Source organism: Lates calcarifer, linkage group LG6, assembly GCF_001640805.2.
Source record: "Lates calcarifer isolate ASB-BC8 linkage group LG6, TLL_Latcal_v3, whole genome shotgun sequence".
NCBI lineage: Eukaryota > Metazoa > Chordata > Actinopteri > Centropomidae > Lates > Lates calcarifer.
In genome coordinates, this window is record NC_066838.1 from 26,857,507 (window position 1) to 26,875,695 (window position 18,189).

Sequence of the window (18,189 nt, forward strand, 5' to 3'; positions counted from 1 at the left end):
TGAAATCTGGATTTCATATTTTTGGACCTGACACTGTGGAATTCATTCAGTCATGGAAGAAGTTCTCTGATCTTTTACTTATGTAAAAGTAGCACATTGTAAAAATACTCCATCACAAGTAAAAGTTCTGCGTTAACTTACTTAAATCAGAGCAGAAAAAAGAAAAAGTTAATTAATTAATTCCACCACTCTTTCATGTTTCAACTTATCCAACTTACACAACATTTTGTTTTGACATTTTTACGGCTGAAGCAAAAACACGTTCAGTGATTTTGAGGTATATATGAAGGAAATCGACTGGACGGTTTCACGGTTTGTTCAGTGAGGTGTGTTTCTGAGAGAGATGTCATTCGAGCAGGAAAAGAAATCTGACATTATGACATTATCGTGTTTTTATGGAATTTGGTCGAACTGATGTCAGCCCTGAAATGTGTCGGTGAATCGTGGACGGAAGAAGAGAAAGTGAAAAGAGGTGGAGAAACAGAGAGAGTGATGTGGAGTTGGAGGAACTTTGTTGTTGAGTGTTTCAGGAGGACGGTGATGTTGTTCTCATTAGTAGTGATGAGAGCTCACCCCCTCTGATACAAGCTACTGAACAGACCGCCTCTGTTCACTAATGAAGCCACACACACACACACAGAGGCGACTAGACCTCCATTGGTCATGCGACAATGTCTCTTGGACAGACTGGATGGGAACCAACTGCAGGCTGAGGTTATGTAACAACAGGAAGGTCACAGGTTCGAGTCCCACATCTATCTTTAAGGTGGGTGTATGTTTCAACCACGTCCACATCCACTGGACTCTCCCTGTCTCTCAGGGACTATCATGATCTGTGTGTGGGCTTCACTCTGTAAAAGATCCTTGTAACTTTATTTTCTTCTTAGAACGGAGCTGTGAGAAACGTCGTCCTGAGTCAGATACAACTCGACTCAAACACCTGATGTGAGCTGCAGTTTACAAACAGGAAACCATCAGTCAGATCTGAGTCATTCCTCATAAACGTAACTTCCCCGAGGGAGTCATCCCAAAGGGATCAATAAAGTCCGTCTAAGTCTAAGTCTAATAAATCAGTTTACAGTATAGATCAGCCCAAATATGATCCTGTAACATGTAGTTTAATAATAGTGAGTCATCTGTATCTCAGACACAAACAGGCAGCAGTCTGACAGAAACAGCCCGTTAATAATGAACAGACCTTTCATTCAAACATAATGAAGCTTTGTTGAGTCTGTTTTTGCCAAATGAGTATCAACTGAGCTGCTGGAGCTGTTAGCTCCGGACAAATTACAGCTGCAAACACAACCCGAAAACTATTTGAAATGAAATTATACTCTACATCTAGAAAAAAAGGCTAACTGCTGACCACAGGTCTCCTGGGTCAAAGTCAGATGTGATACACATCCACCCACCACCCTGACCTCCACAGCACAGTCTGAGATAATGGGCATGTTATTTCCTGCATCAACATACATAACAAGATGCAGAATCATCTGATATGAAAGTCAATCCTAGGACACAGGATTTTCCACCTGACTTTAAAATGTAAATAAAAACCGGAGTTCATGTGTTTGGGCTGCAGATTAAAAGTTAGGAGATTAAACAAGACTAAATCTGAGCAGAGGTGGACAGAGCCTGTCCTCTAGTCCCTAGTCTAGGTCAAACTCAAAGACAATGGGTCCTACATTTCCCACAATGCAACTCTATCACTTCATTCTTTACACCCTTATGGTGTGTTCCATTTACATCGGAGGTCAGAACTGGGAGTGACGTCACCTACGAGTTAACGTCGTTCCAGTTGAGAAGTCAGGAAAACATGGACGCTCACAGAGCCTCGAGCTGCTCTTTGGGAATATAGACAACTTCAAAACTAATCTGTTTTGTTGTTCACATTAGATTTTAATGTTGGTGTTCAAATGTCACTGTTTGAGGAAAAAAAGAAGTGTTAAGCTGTGAACGTGAAGCGTTTCAAATATCAATCAAAGCGTTTCCAGACTAGCCGTTAGCACTAACAACTTCTCCAACTTTCCGAGTTGGAATTCCAGCTTCAAGAGGAGTTCCAGTTGAAATTTGTGACTTCTGAGTGCAACTGGAATGCACTGTTACTCACTGATAAACAACACACCTCCAGTTTGTAATGGAGACTGTATGTTGGGCATTTTAATCATAATGATTTTTCCTGCAGTCCCCATGCACATGAACTGTTGAAAACAAAAGAATAAAAAATGTTGGACACAAAAGGATTTCTGCAGGTTCACGAAGTCTTTTTAAGACCATGTGAGGTGCAGTGCTTTTTAAAACTTTTCAAAACCTGCAGACATCCTGGTTTTACAGACTAGTTCTAGTTTACGTTCTTGTTTAGTGAAAAAACAGAGAAACAGTCGACTCAGTTTTTAAAGTCACTTCCTCGTGTAATTCATTTCTTTGTGACTTAGTCTGTGTGAAAGTTTCACAGGAGTGGTGAAGCTCTCACTCACCGTGTGAATTCCACTGATAAGAAGCACTACTTGACTGTGTGTGTGTGTTTCCGTGTGTGTGTGTAACAGGACAGGGCTAAGTGAATGAAGTGCGACAAGTGTGTATTTGTATATGTGAGTGTATGTCTGTGTGTGTTTCCATGCACAAGCTCAATGAACACAAACTAATCTGACCTGAATGTCTCTCACACACACACACACACAAAACCAGGGGCACAATGTTGGTTTTGTTCTGTGGGAAAACTGATGAGGGAAGGAGTGAGGAGGAGGGGGGATACTGTTGCCATGACAACGAGCATGGGGTCCTGATGGAGAGCTAGGTTGACTCTCATTGGGAACAAACACACACACATGCGTGCACACACACACACACAGTGGTGGGACCACCTTGTACTGCAGACAGGAAACACTGAGGCCTGCTTCTTTGTTGATTGCTATAAAAGTAGATCCACACACACAGACACACACACACACACACTTCACACTGTGAAAGAAAAGTTTTACCCACTTGTTGACAAGTAGCACAGAGAGAAAAAAGGAGGGAGGGGCTGAGGATGGATGTAGAGGGAGAGCAGGATGAAGTTGGAGTTGAGTTTTTATCAGTGCGATCACGTCACAGCCAAATGACCAAATGACCAGCTTCTTTCCTCCTCTCGGTTTCTTCACTTCTTTTTTTGTCCGTCTGCTTTTGAATCGCTGAGAAAGCCGAGCTCCAGACTCTTTCTCTCCTCTAAACTGTCACTTATCCTCCAACATAAAACCCTGAATGATCAGGGAGCTGCTGCTGTGATGTAACACAACATTCCCCTGGTGGCCATGTTGGAGGCCTCAGGCTGAACAGCTGAATGGAGTCACTAAAGTGAAAAGGGTTCATCCTGTGGGACGTGTCGTCCTGTTAGATTACCTGTTTAATCACAGCAGCACAGAGATGGGACGGTGTCGTTGTCGATGGTGCAGACTGGCACAAGGTGAACACACAGCAGCTTCACATCTGCAGCCACAGGCAGATGTCAGGTGTTTCTGACAGAAATAAATGTTAAAACCTTTTTCTCAGTCTGGCCAGTGATGGTCTCCAGTTCAGGTTCCACAAACTCCATGAGCCTTTGAAAGCTCCACTCCACCGACAAGTCTGAGAGGAAGCATCCTTGTCTGAAATCACAGAGTTCACCAAAGCAGTTATTTGTTCCTGTCGTTTACTGATCCAGTCATTTTTCCTGGTTGCTGTGTTCCGTTGCTCGTTGTGACGGTGTTGTAAAGGACTCCTCATCGTGCCGGTAGAACCAGGAAACGCTGCTCCACACAAAGTGAAGATGCAGACAGAACCATAAACATTAGTTCTGTGTCTGTGAAGTCAAACAGAAATCTCCTCCCTCCTCCAAACAAATAAAAAAGAAACGATTACTGGGTTCAAACAGGAAGTGAACTGTGGTCTGTGTCAAAGTCCATCCATCCACCACAACCTTCTCGTAATACGGACTTCCTTGCTCTTTATAACACATCATCTACTTTGTTCCCGATATAATTACTACGGCCACTAGGTGTCACTTAATAGCAAAACATAACTGTGACGACCTATAGGCTCATTTTTTACAGGACAGTGTCATCTGCATCTGACTGAATGAAGCTAACACACAGGATGACCTCTGACCTCACTGTGCACACTGCGCTGGGCACCAACAGACCTCACAGAGAATTTCAAAGTGAGGATAATAGAAACATGGAGATTAAAACATAATCTACATAAAGAGGCTGGTAATCATCTCCTCTGACGGCAGCTCTTTCTGTTAGTTGAGGCAGAGTTAATGTAAAAGTGGATTTACAGTGTGTCGGACTCTTCGTCCTCTAACAGTGACTGTGCCCTCAGAGCAGCTGACAGTCTTCACTCTCACTGAGATCATCGTGGTCACAGAGCAGCTGAACTGCTGAGCTCAGCAGCTGCTGCTCAACAGACAAATTAGTGTGAATGTGACCCGAGAGCTGACCCAACACACACACACTCACACATACAGAGCTGAGCCTTACCGCACACACTGGTCACACCGGAAACACACAAGAAACCCACACAGACTCACACTAATAGCACTGATCACTCGCTGCCCCCTGCTGGCTGATCACTAACACTGCAGGTCTGAACCAGACCGAAGCTTCATGTTTCAGTGCTGAAAAGAAAAAAGAAAAATACAGAAAATTTAATGTCCCACATGTGAAGATAAGTTCTAAAAACTTTGGGCAGATGTATGTGAAGGAAACTGTTGACATTTGTCTGTGAAACACAGAATGATGCTCCACAGTCTCTGATCACCTGATGAGTGAACATTTTTAACAGGACTGGATGCTCATTGTATCTCAGTCTATGTTAGAGAGCATGTTTGGTTTTTAATTCAGTTCTGTTTTTTTTAATTAGTAACAAAAATTCACTGTGAATTTCTCTGTGACTTTTTCACAGACTCACAAACAGGTGAAATAAAGTCTCATGTTGTTTCTCCATAGTATTTTTATTAGTATCATACACAAGCATGTTTCTATTAAAACACATTATATCAACTGAATCAAACTATAATGTACAAACAAGTTCAAACTGACAGGCCGTCTCCACCGTGTTCATCCCGCACGTACAAACCCACACAACAGGATCAGCAACAAAAGCAGAAAAATCCATCAATCAACAGTCAAACATGAGGCCTGTCTAAGTGTCTTTGAGCAAGGCACTGCACACCCAGCAGCAACTCCAGGTTAGAGGACGTAAGATGAATCTGTTAAGATTTAAAATGGTTGACTTAAATCTGGTTTTCATATTTTAAAACCGATTAGAGTTTGATCGTGTCTAAACATTTTCAAATTTACAAAAAATTCAGAAGCTACAAGACACTTAAAATGTTGTCAAGTTTTTGATTTCTTGGTTTCTTTTAGGAGTGGTCCAACCTAAATTAAAATCATTAGGCTCTTGCAAGGAATTTTGACATGAAGTTTTCAAAATGTACAACAAAAGTCAAGTAGAAATGTTAAACACTAAAATGTTCTGATTTTTACATTAAAAATTCCATTAAAACTGAGCCAACTGTATCTGCTGAAGAGGCTCATGTCCTATGATCAAAAGCTACAGAGCAGCTACTAAACAGACTTTGGTGGTTAAAATGAGTATCTATTGATACATTAAACATTCATGTAACTTTTTTATAGTTACATGAATGTTTAATGTAGAGACTCTCAAAGGTCAAAGGTTATCTCTTCTACCTAATATACTGACACTGTACGAGTGTTGTGATGCTGCAGGTTCTGTCTGGATTTCATCATATTTTGTTGCTGATACTTTAATGAATCTCCAGATGTTGACTCTTTGAAGATCATTTAACCGTACAGGATAATCAGGAAACATTTTACATCCCGTCCTGTGCAGTCTCAGTGTGTACGTGCAGGATTACAGGTCATTACTAGATTTTTTTTGCCATAAAAAAACAGGTCAAACTTTACATTACAATGACCGTATTCCAGTGAATTCATCTGTCAGGAAAGTACTGTAAGCACACTGTCATATGATCCTTCTCTGACAATATGTACTTTGAAACATGTAAAACACAGTTTAAGCACAATATCAATACTTCTGCTTTATTGCACCGTTTTAAGTACATTTCATGTTGTGTACTTGTATTACTTCTCTGTAGGTTAATACTCAGGTTGATGCACTGGATTAAGGCCATTTTATGATAAAGTTGCACCAAAATAACCATTTACTTCATCAGGTCCCACAGATATACAATCCCTGCCCTCAGCATGCAAACATAAGAGACCAGAGCCGATCAGAGCTGCAGCAGGATTTCAAGGTTCATACATATGACCTGATAAACAAGGACAGAAAACACCAGCAGCTGCTGTCTGATGTCGTTCTGCTGTAACAGACACCTGGCAGGCTGGTAAACTAGTAAAAGTAGCTGGTGAATTTCAGAGTTTACCACCAGGAGACGACACACTTCAACTGCTCTGGTATAATCTGTCCTTTTGCTTTCTGGTTATTGTGGTTTCTGTATTTAAATAAAGAAGGCTTTTTTGACTTCACGAATGTTTCTAGTGGTAACAGGATTTTTTAAATGCATTGAGAAAATCACAGGATGGAGAACCTTCAGGGGACAAAAGGCTTTAAAACAGAGTGCTTGTTGGATCAACCCGGAAGGCTGCGTTGGAAAACTTTCCAAAAAACATCAATCCTACAGTCATGCTAACTTTACGTAGCGACTGACCAGGTGTCAAGCTCAGATTCACTCTTCATACAACTGCTTCTGCTTAGTTTCATGCAAACATCCGAATCTTTGAGGTGAGACTGTTTATCCCCATTTGTACGATTCATCACCTCACACCATCTCTTTTTCTGAATCATCCCTGTCTCAAAGCCTTGTGAATTCCCCTGTTAACACTGTGGGATATGATCAACCTAAGGCAAAATGTCCCAAAAAAGCTGAGATGAACCTTTAAAATTCCCTTGGCAACCTGATCTGTCTGATGGCATCAATAACGAATAAGCACTGTGCTGGCTGATCAACAGATCAATAAATTTCGAGTGGTCCAGAGTCGAGTCAGACAACAACTCTAGGCTGGTTCAGAAGACACCAGAACCTGACATCTGGAGCAGCTGGAGAGAAAACCGAGCCGTTTGAGGCCGAAGGAGATTCAGTGTAGAGTATAATTAAACAATGTGACTTGATGAATCTGTCTGTATGAGCTGTGCTTGTTGTTGACTGGTGTTTCATCTGGGAAGTACTGACATCTGCTGGGCCTCCAGCTTATTAACACAGCTCCTTCAGATAGACAGCTCTGGGTAGTTATTAAGAAATAAGCAGCTTTCCGCTGTCAGGCTAAAGAGGATTCAACAACTGTTTGCTGTTACTGATTATGGGTGTTTGGCTCTGTCGTAGAAATCACTTCATCAAGAGAAACAAAAGGACTTTCTCAATAAAAGCTATGCCAAGATCACGCATGTGTTTTTTTGGAAATATGATCTTGTGTTCTTGTGTTTCTGAGGGTTCAACCACGCTGTGTTGAGAGTTAGCTTTTGCATTGTTGGGAGTTTGTAGTCATGCTGTTGGGAGTTGGACCTCGCATGGTAAGTTAAATTTGGAGGTACTAACTTAAAAGAACACTGTCACCAGCGTAGACAGGCTCAGGTGATTACATTTTAATACACCTGTACATCGCTGGTGGTTCCCAACTAGTCTGATGTGATACTACTACTTTTGCTCCTAAAAATCATTTCAAAGAAGTATGAAAAGTGATGGACTTAGATGGAAAGTTGTGGATTTGGCGGTCTATCCTCCACCATCACTATGTCAATCAATAAAAAGTCATTGAGCAACAATTTTGAGTTATTTTTAAGGGAAGAAAACTTCAAATTTGTTGACTAGTCTACAAAGTGTTTAGCTGATGAATTGAGAGAGAAAATATTTAGTCGCAGCCTTAGCATCCAAGTAAAAATTATAAAAAAATAAAGGTTTCATGAGAATGCAGAGTGAGAAAGGCCTGAAGTGTCTCTTGACCCCCAAATCTGAGACCAGACTAAACCGATTTGGCCCGACAGTGTAAAGCAGGTGAGTGTGTGCTAGCAGAATTAATCTCCCACGTACACTGCCGACAGTTCGACCACTCTTCGACAAAACGACCTTAGTACAGAACAGTGTACAGACAGGTAATGCTTTTCCTTTTTCTGTTTGTTCTGAAGCCTGATTGGCTGCTGTCAGGACCAGGAAGTGTCAGAACGTGACATGAACCTTTAGGAGGCTGGAGCTGACCAGTGATGTTTCTACTCAAACAAACAGATGGATAAATTTAAGTAGTGTGAAAACAGCATGGGGCACAACATTAATGATGGTCTTTGTTTGAAGCTTTGAGTCTCAACATTTTTTAAGTAAACCATTTAATCAGGTTTTCATAAAGATTTCTCATAAAATCTTCATCATAAATATTTATCATAGATTAGAATATTTTGGCCAATCATCAGTATACTTGACCTGCGCTGTTTTGTTAAAGTTGATGCTTCAAGAGCAAACTAACTACTTAAATGCCTGAATATTTACTATACACACCACAATAATATTCACATTCACCATTAGCTGATGGTAAACCCAGATCAGCTGTATGAGCACCAACTGATTAAAGAGACGACATAAAGAAATGGGAAGAGGAGACGTCCTCGTGTAGCATCATTTAGAGTCACATTCAGTTCCCATCCTCAGTGTTCAGTGCTTAGTATTTGTCACTGGATCGAGTTTTCATTTTGACAGTAATTTAGCATTTTCAAACATTTAAATCATTTTCAAATTTTGATTCTGTCACACATTATGAGCACAAACATATAAAATTCATTTTAATTTCAATACTAGAAGACACAGACTGACGAGAAACAGGATGTGGACGTTCTCTCTCAGTTCAAGGCCGTAATATTGGAGAGGACTAATTTGTTTTGTTGGTATTTTAAATTATTTTTGTGCCCTTAATGTTTTTTTTTGACACACCTGATGACATGAATCATGAAAATGTGAGAAAAATAAATGGATGAAAACATTTAAATCAATGGATTTTAAAATTAAAATTTAATATGTGGGTTTCAAATGTGGCTAATTACACTGCTCCATTTTATCTGACATGATGTGAACACTGCATCTGATCACGTGACACCCCTGGTCCAATCAGCAGATGTCTCAGAGCAGAAAACACTGGACTCTGGCTGAGCATCCAGAGTAGACTTATGAAGTCAACAAACAACAATAAAAAATAATAACAATATAAAACAAATAAGAAATAAAAAGCTTATTACAGAGATATGAACAAAAACAATAACATTTCTCCTTCTCCAGTTAAAGTACCACTTCCTTAAATCTGGACAGACCAGGTTATGTCACAATAAGAAGATTATTAACATTATTCTCATTATTATTATCTTACAAAACCAAAATCAACAGTGCAATAAAAAGGTTTTTAATCCCTCGCTCAGCAGAAGAGAGAGAGAAAGAGAGACGGCGAGGGGCTGGGATTGGCGACGAGGAAAGAGAGAAAAAAGGTAACATCCAAAAATAAAAGGAAGGAAGGAAAGATAGAGGGAGTACAGAGGAGGACAAGCAGTTTACAACAGACGAAGGAATGAAGAGGGCTTCTCAGGATTATATAAATGTGAAAGAATGGATGGATAGATGATGTGGAGGTAGAAAGGGAAAAAATGGAAGGAGAGAAAGAGGAATGAAAATCAACAGGTGGAAAACGAGGAGAGGAAATGAGGATGGCGGGTTTGTGGTTATTGGCTAAAAGGTGATGAGGGTGTAGTTTTAGGGGAGAGGAGGATCATGGGAAAAATCTGAGGGAGAAAACAGATCCATAGAACAGGCTCCAGCTAACTGGCTAACAATGCTAAACATGTGTTTCTATGGCCACTGGAATAAATAAAAAGTTTGACAGCTGTGGTGATGATTACAAGTCAAAATGGCCGACATGATACGATAACAAATGTACAAAGAGACGTTTAGTTTCCGATTTAAAAAAAGAGATTATACTGGAGGCTGTTGTGTGGATCTGTAAAGATGCACTGATACCACCTCTCTGTATCAAACACTGACGTGACTGGTGGTCGTATTAAAGACTGACAAGTAAAAGAATCACCCAGACTACAAACAACATATCTCGTCTCTTTAGTCTTGTAGTTTCTGTCCATGCAGATGGTTCTGGTTTTATTGGTCCAGGTTTTCAGACGTCTGTCTGAGATATCAGCCTTCTATTGATGAATTGAGATTCTGGTACTTGCTGTGAATTCTTGTCAAAACCTGCTCCTGTTTCCCAGGAGTTTTTAGCAGGTGCACCTGTGTGCTGCAGCACTGGAGACTACTGTATGTTATTGCTATTCTAATAACGTAGCTGCAGAGGTTTCTCCCACTGGCTTTTAATGCTAAAACAACAGCTTACTGCTCAGCTGTGCAGTGTGAAGACAGCTGTGTGTAAAATCTGTGAATAAAAACTGCAGCCGGTTCAGCAGGTGGTTTAATCAGCTCTGCAGGAGGCAGAGACGCCCCACAGGTGGACAACAGGTGTCGATAATCACCTGAACATTACAACCAAATGTTCAACAACATCCCTCAAACGCAGCACACCGACATGGCTGCATGGCTGACAGTGTTTCTGTCTAAAGAGCCAGGTACAGTCCAAAATGGATGCAGACACAGACAGTGGTTCCCACTACACTGGGTGCATGTCTTCACACATATATTGAATTTTGTGCTGCAAACAGATGGTCACACAAACGGTCACCGTCACCAGAATGTTAAAAGTATCGTTTGGAGTTGAGACAGTCATAAAGCCAAAAACTAACATGTTAAGAGATTATTATTCTGTATGACTGTTACTGTGTCTTTGTGACATGAACCGACGGCGGCTGAATGTGAGCCAACAGAAAGACGATCAGCTTTGGTTTCTGTTTCACCTGCGTCACTCAACACTTGAGTAAAAGACACAAACCCAGAGGTATCAATACATCCCGAGGCGGAGGGAGGAGAGGGGAGGGGGGCAGTAACGGGGGTTTGGAGGGGTTAATGTTAGGATGGGGTGGATGGGGGGCAGGGGTAGTTTGGGGTTAGGGAGTTAGGGGGGTGATCAAAGAGAGAAGATGTGTTAGGGTGGGTGGGCGTGGCCTGTTCGTTTGGGGGCGTGTCTGTTCTCAGGAACTCCTCTTAGTCCTGGAGTGTTGGATCAACCACTGGAGAGTGATGTCTGCAGAGAGAGAGGTGTGACATCAACAGAGTGTGTGTGGAGAGAAAAACAGAGTGTGTGAAGGAAAAGAGAAAGGTGAGGTGTTTCTGTGTGTGTTTAATTTTTAGCTTTTTGTTTTCATCAGATCATGTGATCAGGTTGGAAGCTCCAGAGAGAGTCAGTCACTGGACAGAGTTGGACAGTAGTTTTTATGTCTTAACCCCCCCCCCACACACACACACATTTCACTGGCGTACACTCACTGACGTGGTGAGCGTTATGTCCTGAAGTAACACAGCCTCTGACAGTGTAACAGTGTTTAACTGCTTCACAAAGTTTCTGTTTGGTTGGACGTCGGCACACAGGTGACTAACTGACCGTCTCTCTCTCACTGTTATTCCCCTATTGTCTTATATTACAGCCATTACAGTGTCCTCTCTCTACAGAGGGGGTTTTTACGTTCTTTGGTTTAGGTGCTGCACAAAAATTCTTAGGAACTGCACCTGAGTCTTACAATGGCAGGAAAATCCCTGCATCAATGGAGCGTCTGTGTGAGTTTAACAGGTAAAGCAGAGCATTAGAAACACTTCAACACCACCACACTGAGACAAAGTTTCAGTTGTGGTGTTTCTCTCTTTTGCTACGTCCGAGACCTCGCTGTTATCTTCAACCTTTAAACTACAACATCCTGCAGCGGTGACAAACTGCTGCATGTGCTGCAGCTGCTTCACAATAAAAGCCTCGTGTTTAGAGTGAAGCAGCAGCAGGAAACGTTGGGGCTGTATCAGCGATAACTGAACACAGCTCGGACACAGCAGAGTGTGATTAGTAAACAGTAAAGTGAGACTGTTATCTGGAAGTACAAACAGGAACGCAGCAGTGAAACGAAACCTTTCAGGTAGTGTTGAATGGGACTCTGTGACACAGGTTTCTAACACTGTGGGACTGGATTTTACCGCTCTGATAAGTTATTACAGCCGCAGCCATTTATCCTCTGCTTCACCAGAGACCTCTACTTTGACACTGAAATGATGAGGAAGCTAACACTGGTCTGAACACAGCCTTCGGTTTAGGGTACAGGGAGTGCACATTTATTACGTCAATAAGGGTTCTTGCAGTTATAAAAGTGCAAGTGTAAGTGTGTGTGTGTGTGTGTGTGTGTCATACCAATGTTATCTTTCTCCTTGCAGGAGATGGAGTAGCAGCAGATCTCTCTGTCCTGGATGGCCGACAGGTTCCTGATAAAAAAAAACATGGGACAAAAACATGTGATCAGAAACCAGTGTGTACAAACTCTGACACATACTAAACCTGAGGCAGTGTGTTGGTGTGTTGGTGTGGACTTACATCCTCTCTATGAGCTCCTTCTCATCCAGAGCTCCTGGTAGGTCCCTCTTATTGCCCAGAACCAAAACCTGAAAACACAGAGACAGAAAACACATCAGCTCAACACACTCAGTGGTAAACGTAATATTTTCCCAAACTGCACCATCTGAATTTCACAAATGTCCAGTGAAGAAACAGAAAAAAAGTGTTTTGGTTTGTCTAGTTTCACTTCAGTAAAGCATCTGAATACTTCTTCCACCACTGAAAGTCACACAAACAAACAGATACACTCTGCTCTTTTTGTCAATGGAGTCTGGTAGAGATATATAGAGATGTTTGTGGTTAAATTAAAGGATCTGACTCTAATAAAAAGCTCTGTCTCTGTAGGAATCCTCTCATCATGTTGTCTGACACTGAGAAGAACAATCTGAGTCTGTCAGTGACAAAAACAGGAACTTTAGTGGACCAACTTTACACCCAAAAAATAACAGGGAAATAACAGTTGGCTCCAAACTGCTCAGTAAAACGCAGCCAGTTTATTCTGGTTCACTCCGCTTTGTTGAGTCAGTGTCAGTCGGGTTTATCAGGGTCAGTTGGGATCATCTGGTTCAGTCAGGGTTGTGGGTCAGTCTGGTCTGGTCTCGTTTGTCCTGGTAAATCTGTTGTGGTGTCGTTCTTACAGGAATTCCCTGCAGCTGTGGTTTGTCCAGCAGGTTGTGGAGCTCGTTCTTGGAGGCTTCAATTTTCTCTGGGTCTGCTGCGTCCACCATGTAACTAACAGAGAAAAATGATCATTTAACATCTGTACATTCACTCAACAATGTTAATACTTAATGTTTACACAGTTGAAGTAAAACCATGTCGTGCTGTCCCCCACAGAGGTTAAAGAAAAAGCTGGCACAACCCATCAGTATCACTTTTACTACATCCAAACTGTGCATGCAGAACAACTTTGTTGCTCTTTGTTACGTAAATCAGACCCATTTGCCCCGCAGCTTTCCTGCCCCGTCTCACCAAGACAACTGGGTTAATACGACACAACGACACAGCACAAGACCCGAGGACGTTCCTCAGGATCACAGTCAACGATTTAGATTTTTAAAGATCTATACTGTGACTTCACCAAACTCTTGTCAGCAGCAGTTTCCACATATGAACTTTATTCCTGAATATCTGCTTTTGGCTGATAAACTGTCAGCTGTTGATGGACAACCTTGTGTGACTTTCCTCTGTCCCTCTCGTCTTATTAGTGTCTCTCAGGGCTCCTGTCGTGTTTGGGCCCTGCAGAGACGTCCAAGCGGCCCGTTTACGTGACAGTAACCACAGTTTAGGAAACCAGGACTTACACGATAGCACTGACTCCTCGACAGTAACGCTCCCACATGCTCCTGAAGCGAGGCTGACCTCCAATATCCCATAACTGCAGACACAGGGAGAGGACACAGTTAGAGTTTACACAGTCAAAACACGATCAGCTGAGAACATTAGAAAAGAATAAATTAAAAACTGAGAAACTGATTCTATTGATTAAACAACAAATTAACTGGATGATTCTAAAATTCTAAATACACACACATACAGTGAATATGTGTAAACAAAGATTACTGCAGGGAACTGGACTACCAACCTTGATGGTGACGTTGCCTTTAGTGATCTTCCTCATGTTGAATCCAACTGTGGGAATCATGTCTTCACTGAACTGCCCAGACTGAAACACACACACACACACACACACACACAGGAGCGTCCCGGTGACTTTCAGGATTCATCCAAAGCACTGACCATGAACCTGGCTTTGAGTTCAGGTTGTTAAAGTCAACAACCAGCGACTGTGAATATTTCTGCACCTTGAGATCAGGCGTCAGATGGAGGACACCTCCGCTCCCTCCACAAACAGGTGGAGAGAACACATGTTCTCAAATGATCAGGGTGTGTACACACACACACACGGCTTTTGGTCTAGTTCTCAAATATGATTTATGAATTAACAGCAACCATTACAGGCGGCTTAATTATCATTTAGTCACTGTTCTGTTTGTGTCACAGGGAAATCAGTGCAACATGAATAATACGACCAACTCCAACTGTCAGTTCCTGTTAGTACAGGCTTTGATTTGTGTTTTATTTAGTTGAATTCACAGAGAAACTGATAATTAAATAAAGTAAATAAAATGACAGAAATGGGCCCTAAAAACCAACCAGCCCTGACCTACTATATCTGTCCAGTCAGCCACCTCCTGCTGGAGTCCATCTGGGAACCTTTACTGCACACTGTCCCATCTCTACTTTCAATTCTCCAATAAAGGAAGTAAATGACCCTCTCTAGTGTTTTGCACTGGCAAGCTTCATTTTTAAAATAAGTCCTGTTAGATTGATATCTCGGCCATAAAGCTCTAAGAACTAAACTGAACAGATCTTTATAACAATGTTTGTTGTTGTGCATAAGACAAATTCACCATTAGAATATTTTTAAAGTCACATTTTGATATCAATATGAGTCAAACAATCCTTTACTGGTGAGCCTCTTCTCTGCACTTTACATTCATTTCTTCATTAATGTCATTAGAAAATACAGTGTCTCTGCCTTTATATCACAGTCACTCAGTCATGTTCACTCAGGGCTGTTAACTCAGTGTCACAGCATCTCTGACCTCATGTTCCCTCACATAATTACTACTCTAATGAGCTCCAAACACTGAGGTAGAGACGTTGTAAATTAGAAGAAAGAGCACTGGTGTTGGATCTGTCCTTTTTATGAGCAGATCATCTGAGCTTCAGGAGAGAAACATTGATCTGTGCCTCCTGATCTGTGTTATTTATTGACAGCTGTACACAAACGTTTGTTGATTTTTGAAGTGAAAGGAACAGACCGTAAAGAGGAGCCTTTATTCGACTGATAATGCACTGTCACTCTTTATTTCAGAAACTCAAACATTTGGTCAGATCTCCGTAAACCCCCCACTCCCTTTACCAACTGTTAAACATTAGGGAACAGCCCCCACAGTCTCCTGACCTGAACATCACTGAAAACAGACTGAAATATCTCAGACTCTGATCTGCAGGAAGAGTCTGTGAATATTCATCAGGAACAGAAAGAGCCTGAGCTGCTACAGAGGGTTAACAAACTGTGCTATCAGCAAAGAGGGAGGTGGGGGGGGGGGTCACCAAATATTGACCTTGGACGGTGCCTAAACTTTTGCACATATTACAACTACTGTTTAACTTTTCCTATTTTTTATTCCACAAAGTAAAAAGTGACAGTGCATTAAAAACTTGCTGCTCATTCTCAGTGGGTGAAGGCAAATCTATGTTAGTGGGTCACCTTAAAAATTAAATTAGTTCATGAGAGGCAGAGGAGGCTGATGTCAGGGAGGGGCTCTCAGCTGATGATGTGTGACCGGAGAGAGAAGGTCACGCTGACAGGAGGGGGTGAGGGGGGGTCGACCCTCTAATACTGGACCTGTAAATCCTGCCTCCGGACCTGTTACCAGGACCGGCGGCGGGAGTGGGGGTCCAGTCCCAAAACGGCCTTCAGCTCTGATAAAGATCTCTACATTTACAGCGGAGGTTAAAACCATCCACCGGTGAGGATGTGAAAGCAGCTGTGCTCATTTCCACATCTCCTAACAGCCGGGTTAGCAGTGAGCAGAGCTTCAGAAGCATCTCCACTCAGAGAAAACACAAACCCTGACTCTGACTAACAAAACTAAAAGTCACCGTAAATGTACAAAAAGCTCCTTGACTCGTTCACCGTCTCGTTGGAATCGAACACCGACAGCTAGCTGACCTCATCGCCGCGGGACAACAATAGATGGAGCCAGATGCTAACTGGCAGCTGGCGTTAGCGCATCTGTTAGCGACTGAATTAGCCCCGAGTCTTACCGCTATCACATTGACGAAGGTCGTTTTCCCGGAGTACTGCAGCCCCACCAGGGTCAGCTCCATCTCCTCCTTCCAGAAGAGCGCCTTGAACCAGTCCAGCAGTTTGTTGATTAGCGCTATCATCTTTGTCGTCTGACACTAATGCTAATGCTAGCTGCTGCTTCTGCTGCTACGGCTAGGTGGCTATGCTAGCTAGCTAGCTGGCTAACGCCCCGACAGTCTTTCTTGCTGAGACGTTGACAGCCACTGAGACGACCACGGACGGTAACGGGGAAACCGACGACACCGACTGGCTTCAAATGAACCGAAGAGGAGACCTAAGAAGTCGGTATTTTCAGGCGTTAATATCCGCTGTGTGCTTTCCGTGATGTTTACTAGCTACGCCTTTTCCCACAGTGCAGTCAAGACAGATTTAATACATCACATGACATCCGGTGCAGCCCTTCAAAATAAACCTCGCACTGAAACGCATTCTCCGAAACGTATAGTTTATAAAGGCTCAAAATTGGCATAAATTTATCTTGTAAGCAGTAATATAATATAATTTAGGGCTTTTAACCTAACGTTTCCTTTTTATTGGTCATGTGGTTAGATATGGTTTGCTCTTTCAGCAGGCTGTCTGTGCAGCTTCCTGTTTGGGTGGGGTTGATATATGAAGCAGAGGAGAGCAGAGGAAAGAGAAGACAAATACCTCTGTGTGAATGAAACTCTGCCCTCTGGTGTAGACACATGGATTTACACCCTGAATAAACAGGGAGCACTCAGATCCTTCACTTGTACCAATACAGCCATGATTAAAAATACTCCATGACAAGTAAAGGTCCTGCATGTAAAATAATTCAGTACAGAGTAATTATCAGCTTAATTTACTCACAGTATTAAAAGTAAAAGTGCTCATTTTCTTTCCTCCTTCATGTTCTTTCTTTCAGTGTAATTCTGTTTATATTTTTATGAATTTTTTGAGTGTGTTTACTTACTTACTACTTACCACTAGATTCATGTATTTCTATATGCATGTGAAAGTGTATTTATTTTGTGTCTTTGTGTACATATATCTTTAAAAAGATGACACTCATCATGGTTTTTTTTTGTGAATATGTGACTGAGAACAATACAAGAAGTGAAACTGACTGGACGTCAGTCGTTAACCACCGTTTATTATAGAACCATCAGTTCACTGTCACCTGCTGAAATGACCTTTTACTCATATTTCAAAGTAAAACTCCACCCACTGTTCTGCCTGCAGACTTTAAAGGGTCAGTTCACCTACATTCACTACCCTCTGCTGGCATCAGGTCAGATCCTGGTGGTGTTTGAGTTAGAGGACGAACTGGAGACAAACTCAGGGACCACATGCGGAGCTTTTTCTGGAGCTTTCGACCTGAACCTCACCTGAACTTGTTTTACGTCCTACGTGTGTTTCTTATTGCGCTGCTATCTGTGGTTGGGGTTTGGGTTTATAGGTAAAGTTTTGGTTAACCTTCGCAGGTTGGAGCTGCACTGGGTTCAGATTGAGAGGAGCGGAAACACAAACTCATGGTGAAACCAAATTTGACACAAGCTGTGTCGGTGGTCTCCTGCTCCCCCAGTGAGCTGACGTCAGTCACTGTACTTTCAGTTTAGACTGAATACAACTGGTATCAACGATTCAGAAACGACATCACACCAATGATTTTATGTCTCTGTCTCCATCACTGCAAACTGATGAACCTGCCTGCAGCTACAGCCGCAGGGTCAGAGGTCATCGGAGGTGACTGAACATGTCTGTGGTTCTCTGCTGAAATCC

At 42.0% G+C, this 18,189-nt stretch overlaps 1 protein-coding gene across 1 annotated transcript; it reads right to left on the minus strand.

Annotated features, from left to right (window-relative positions):
* Window positions 1–4,953: 4,953 nt before the first annotated feature.
* LOC108879747 (ADP-ribosylation factor-like protein 8A) lies at window positions 4,954–17,208 on the minus strand. The gene is made up of 7 exons (XM_018671146.2): window positions 16,404–17,208; window positions 14,149–14,229; window positions 13,868–13,941; window positions 13,202–13,295; window positions 12,543–12,610; window positions 12,363–12,433; window positions 4,954–11,216 (listed from the first exon to the last, which is right to left on the minus strand). The coding sequence occupies exons 1-7, from the start codon at window positions 16,524–16,526 to the stop codon at window positions 11,164–11,166; spliced, it is 564 nt and encodes a 187-aa protein (XP_018526662.1). The 5' UTR covers window positions 16,527–17,208; the 3' UTR covers window positions 4,954–11,163.
* Window positions 17,209–18,189: the final 981 nt, after the last annotated feature.

What these genes read in the sequence shown, in the direction of transcription:
- LOC108879747 (XM_018671146.2), bottom strand. Translation starts at nt 16,526, where the DNA reads ATGATAGCGCTAATCAACAAACTGCTGGACTGGTTCAAGGCGCTCTTC. An exon ending in CGAGGAGTCAGTGCTATCGT is followed by an intron (nt 13,296 to 13,867) that starts GTAAGTCCTGGT and finishes TTTCTCTGTTAG; the next exon opens with TTACATGGTGGACGCAGCAG. An exon ending in CACAGCTGCAGGGAATTCCT is followed by an intron (nt 12,611 to 13,201) that starts GTAAGAACGACA and finishes CTGTGTTTTCAG; the next exon opens with GTTTTGGTTCTGGGCAATAA.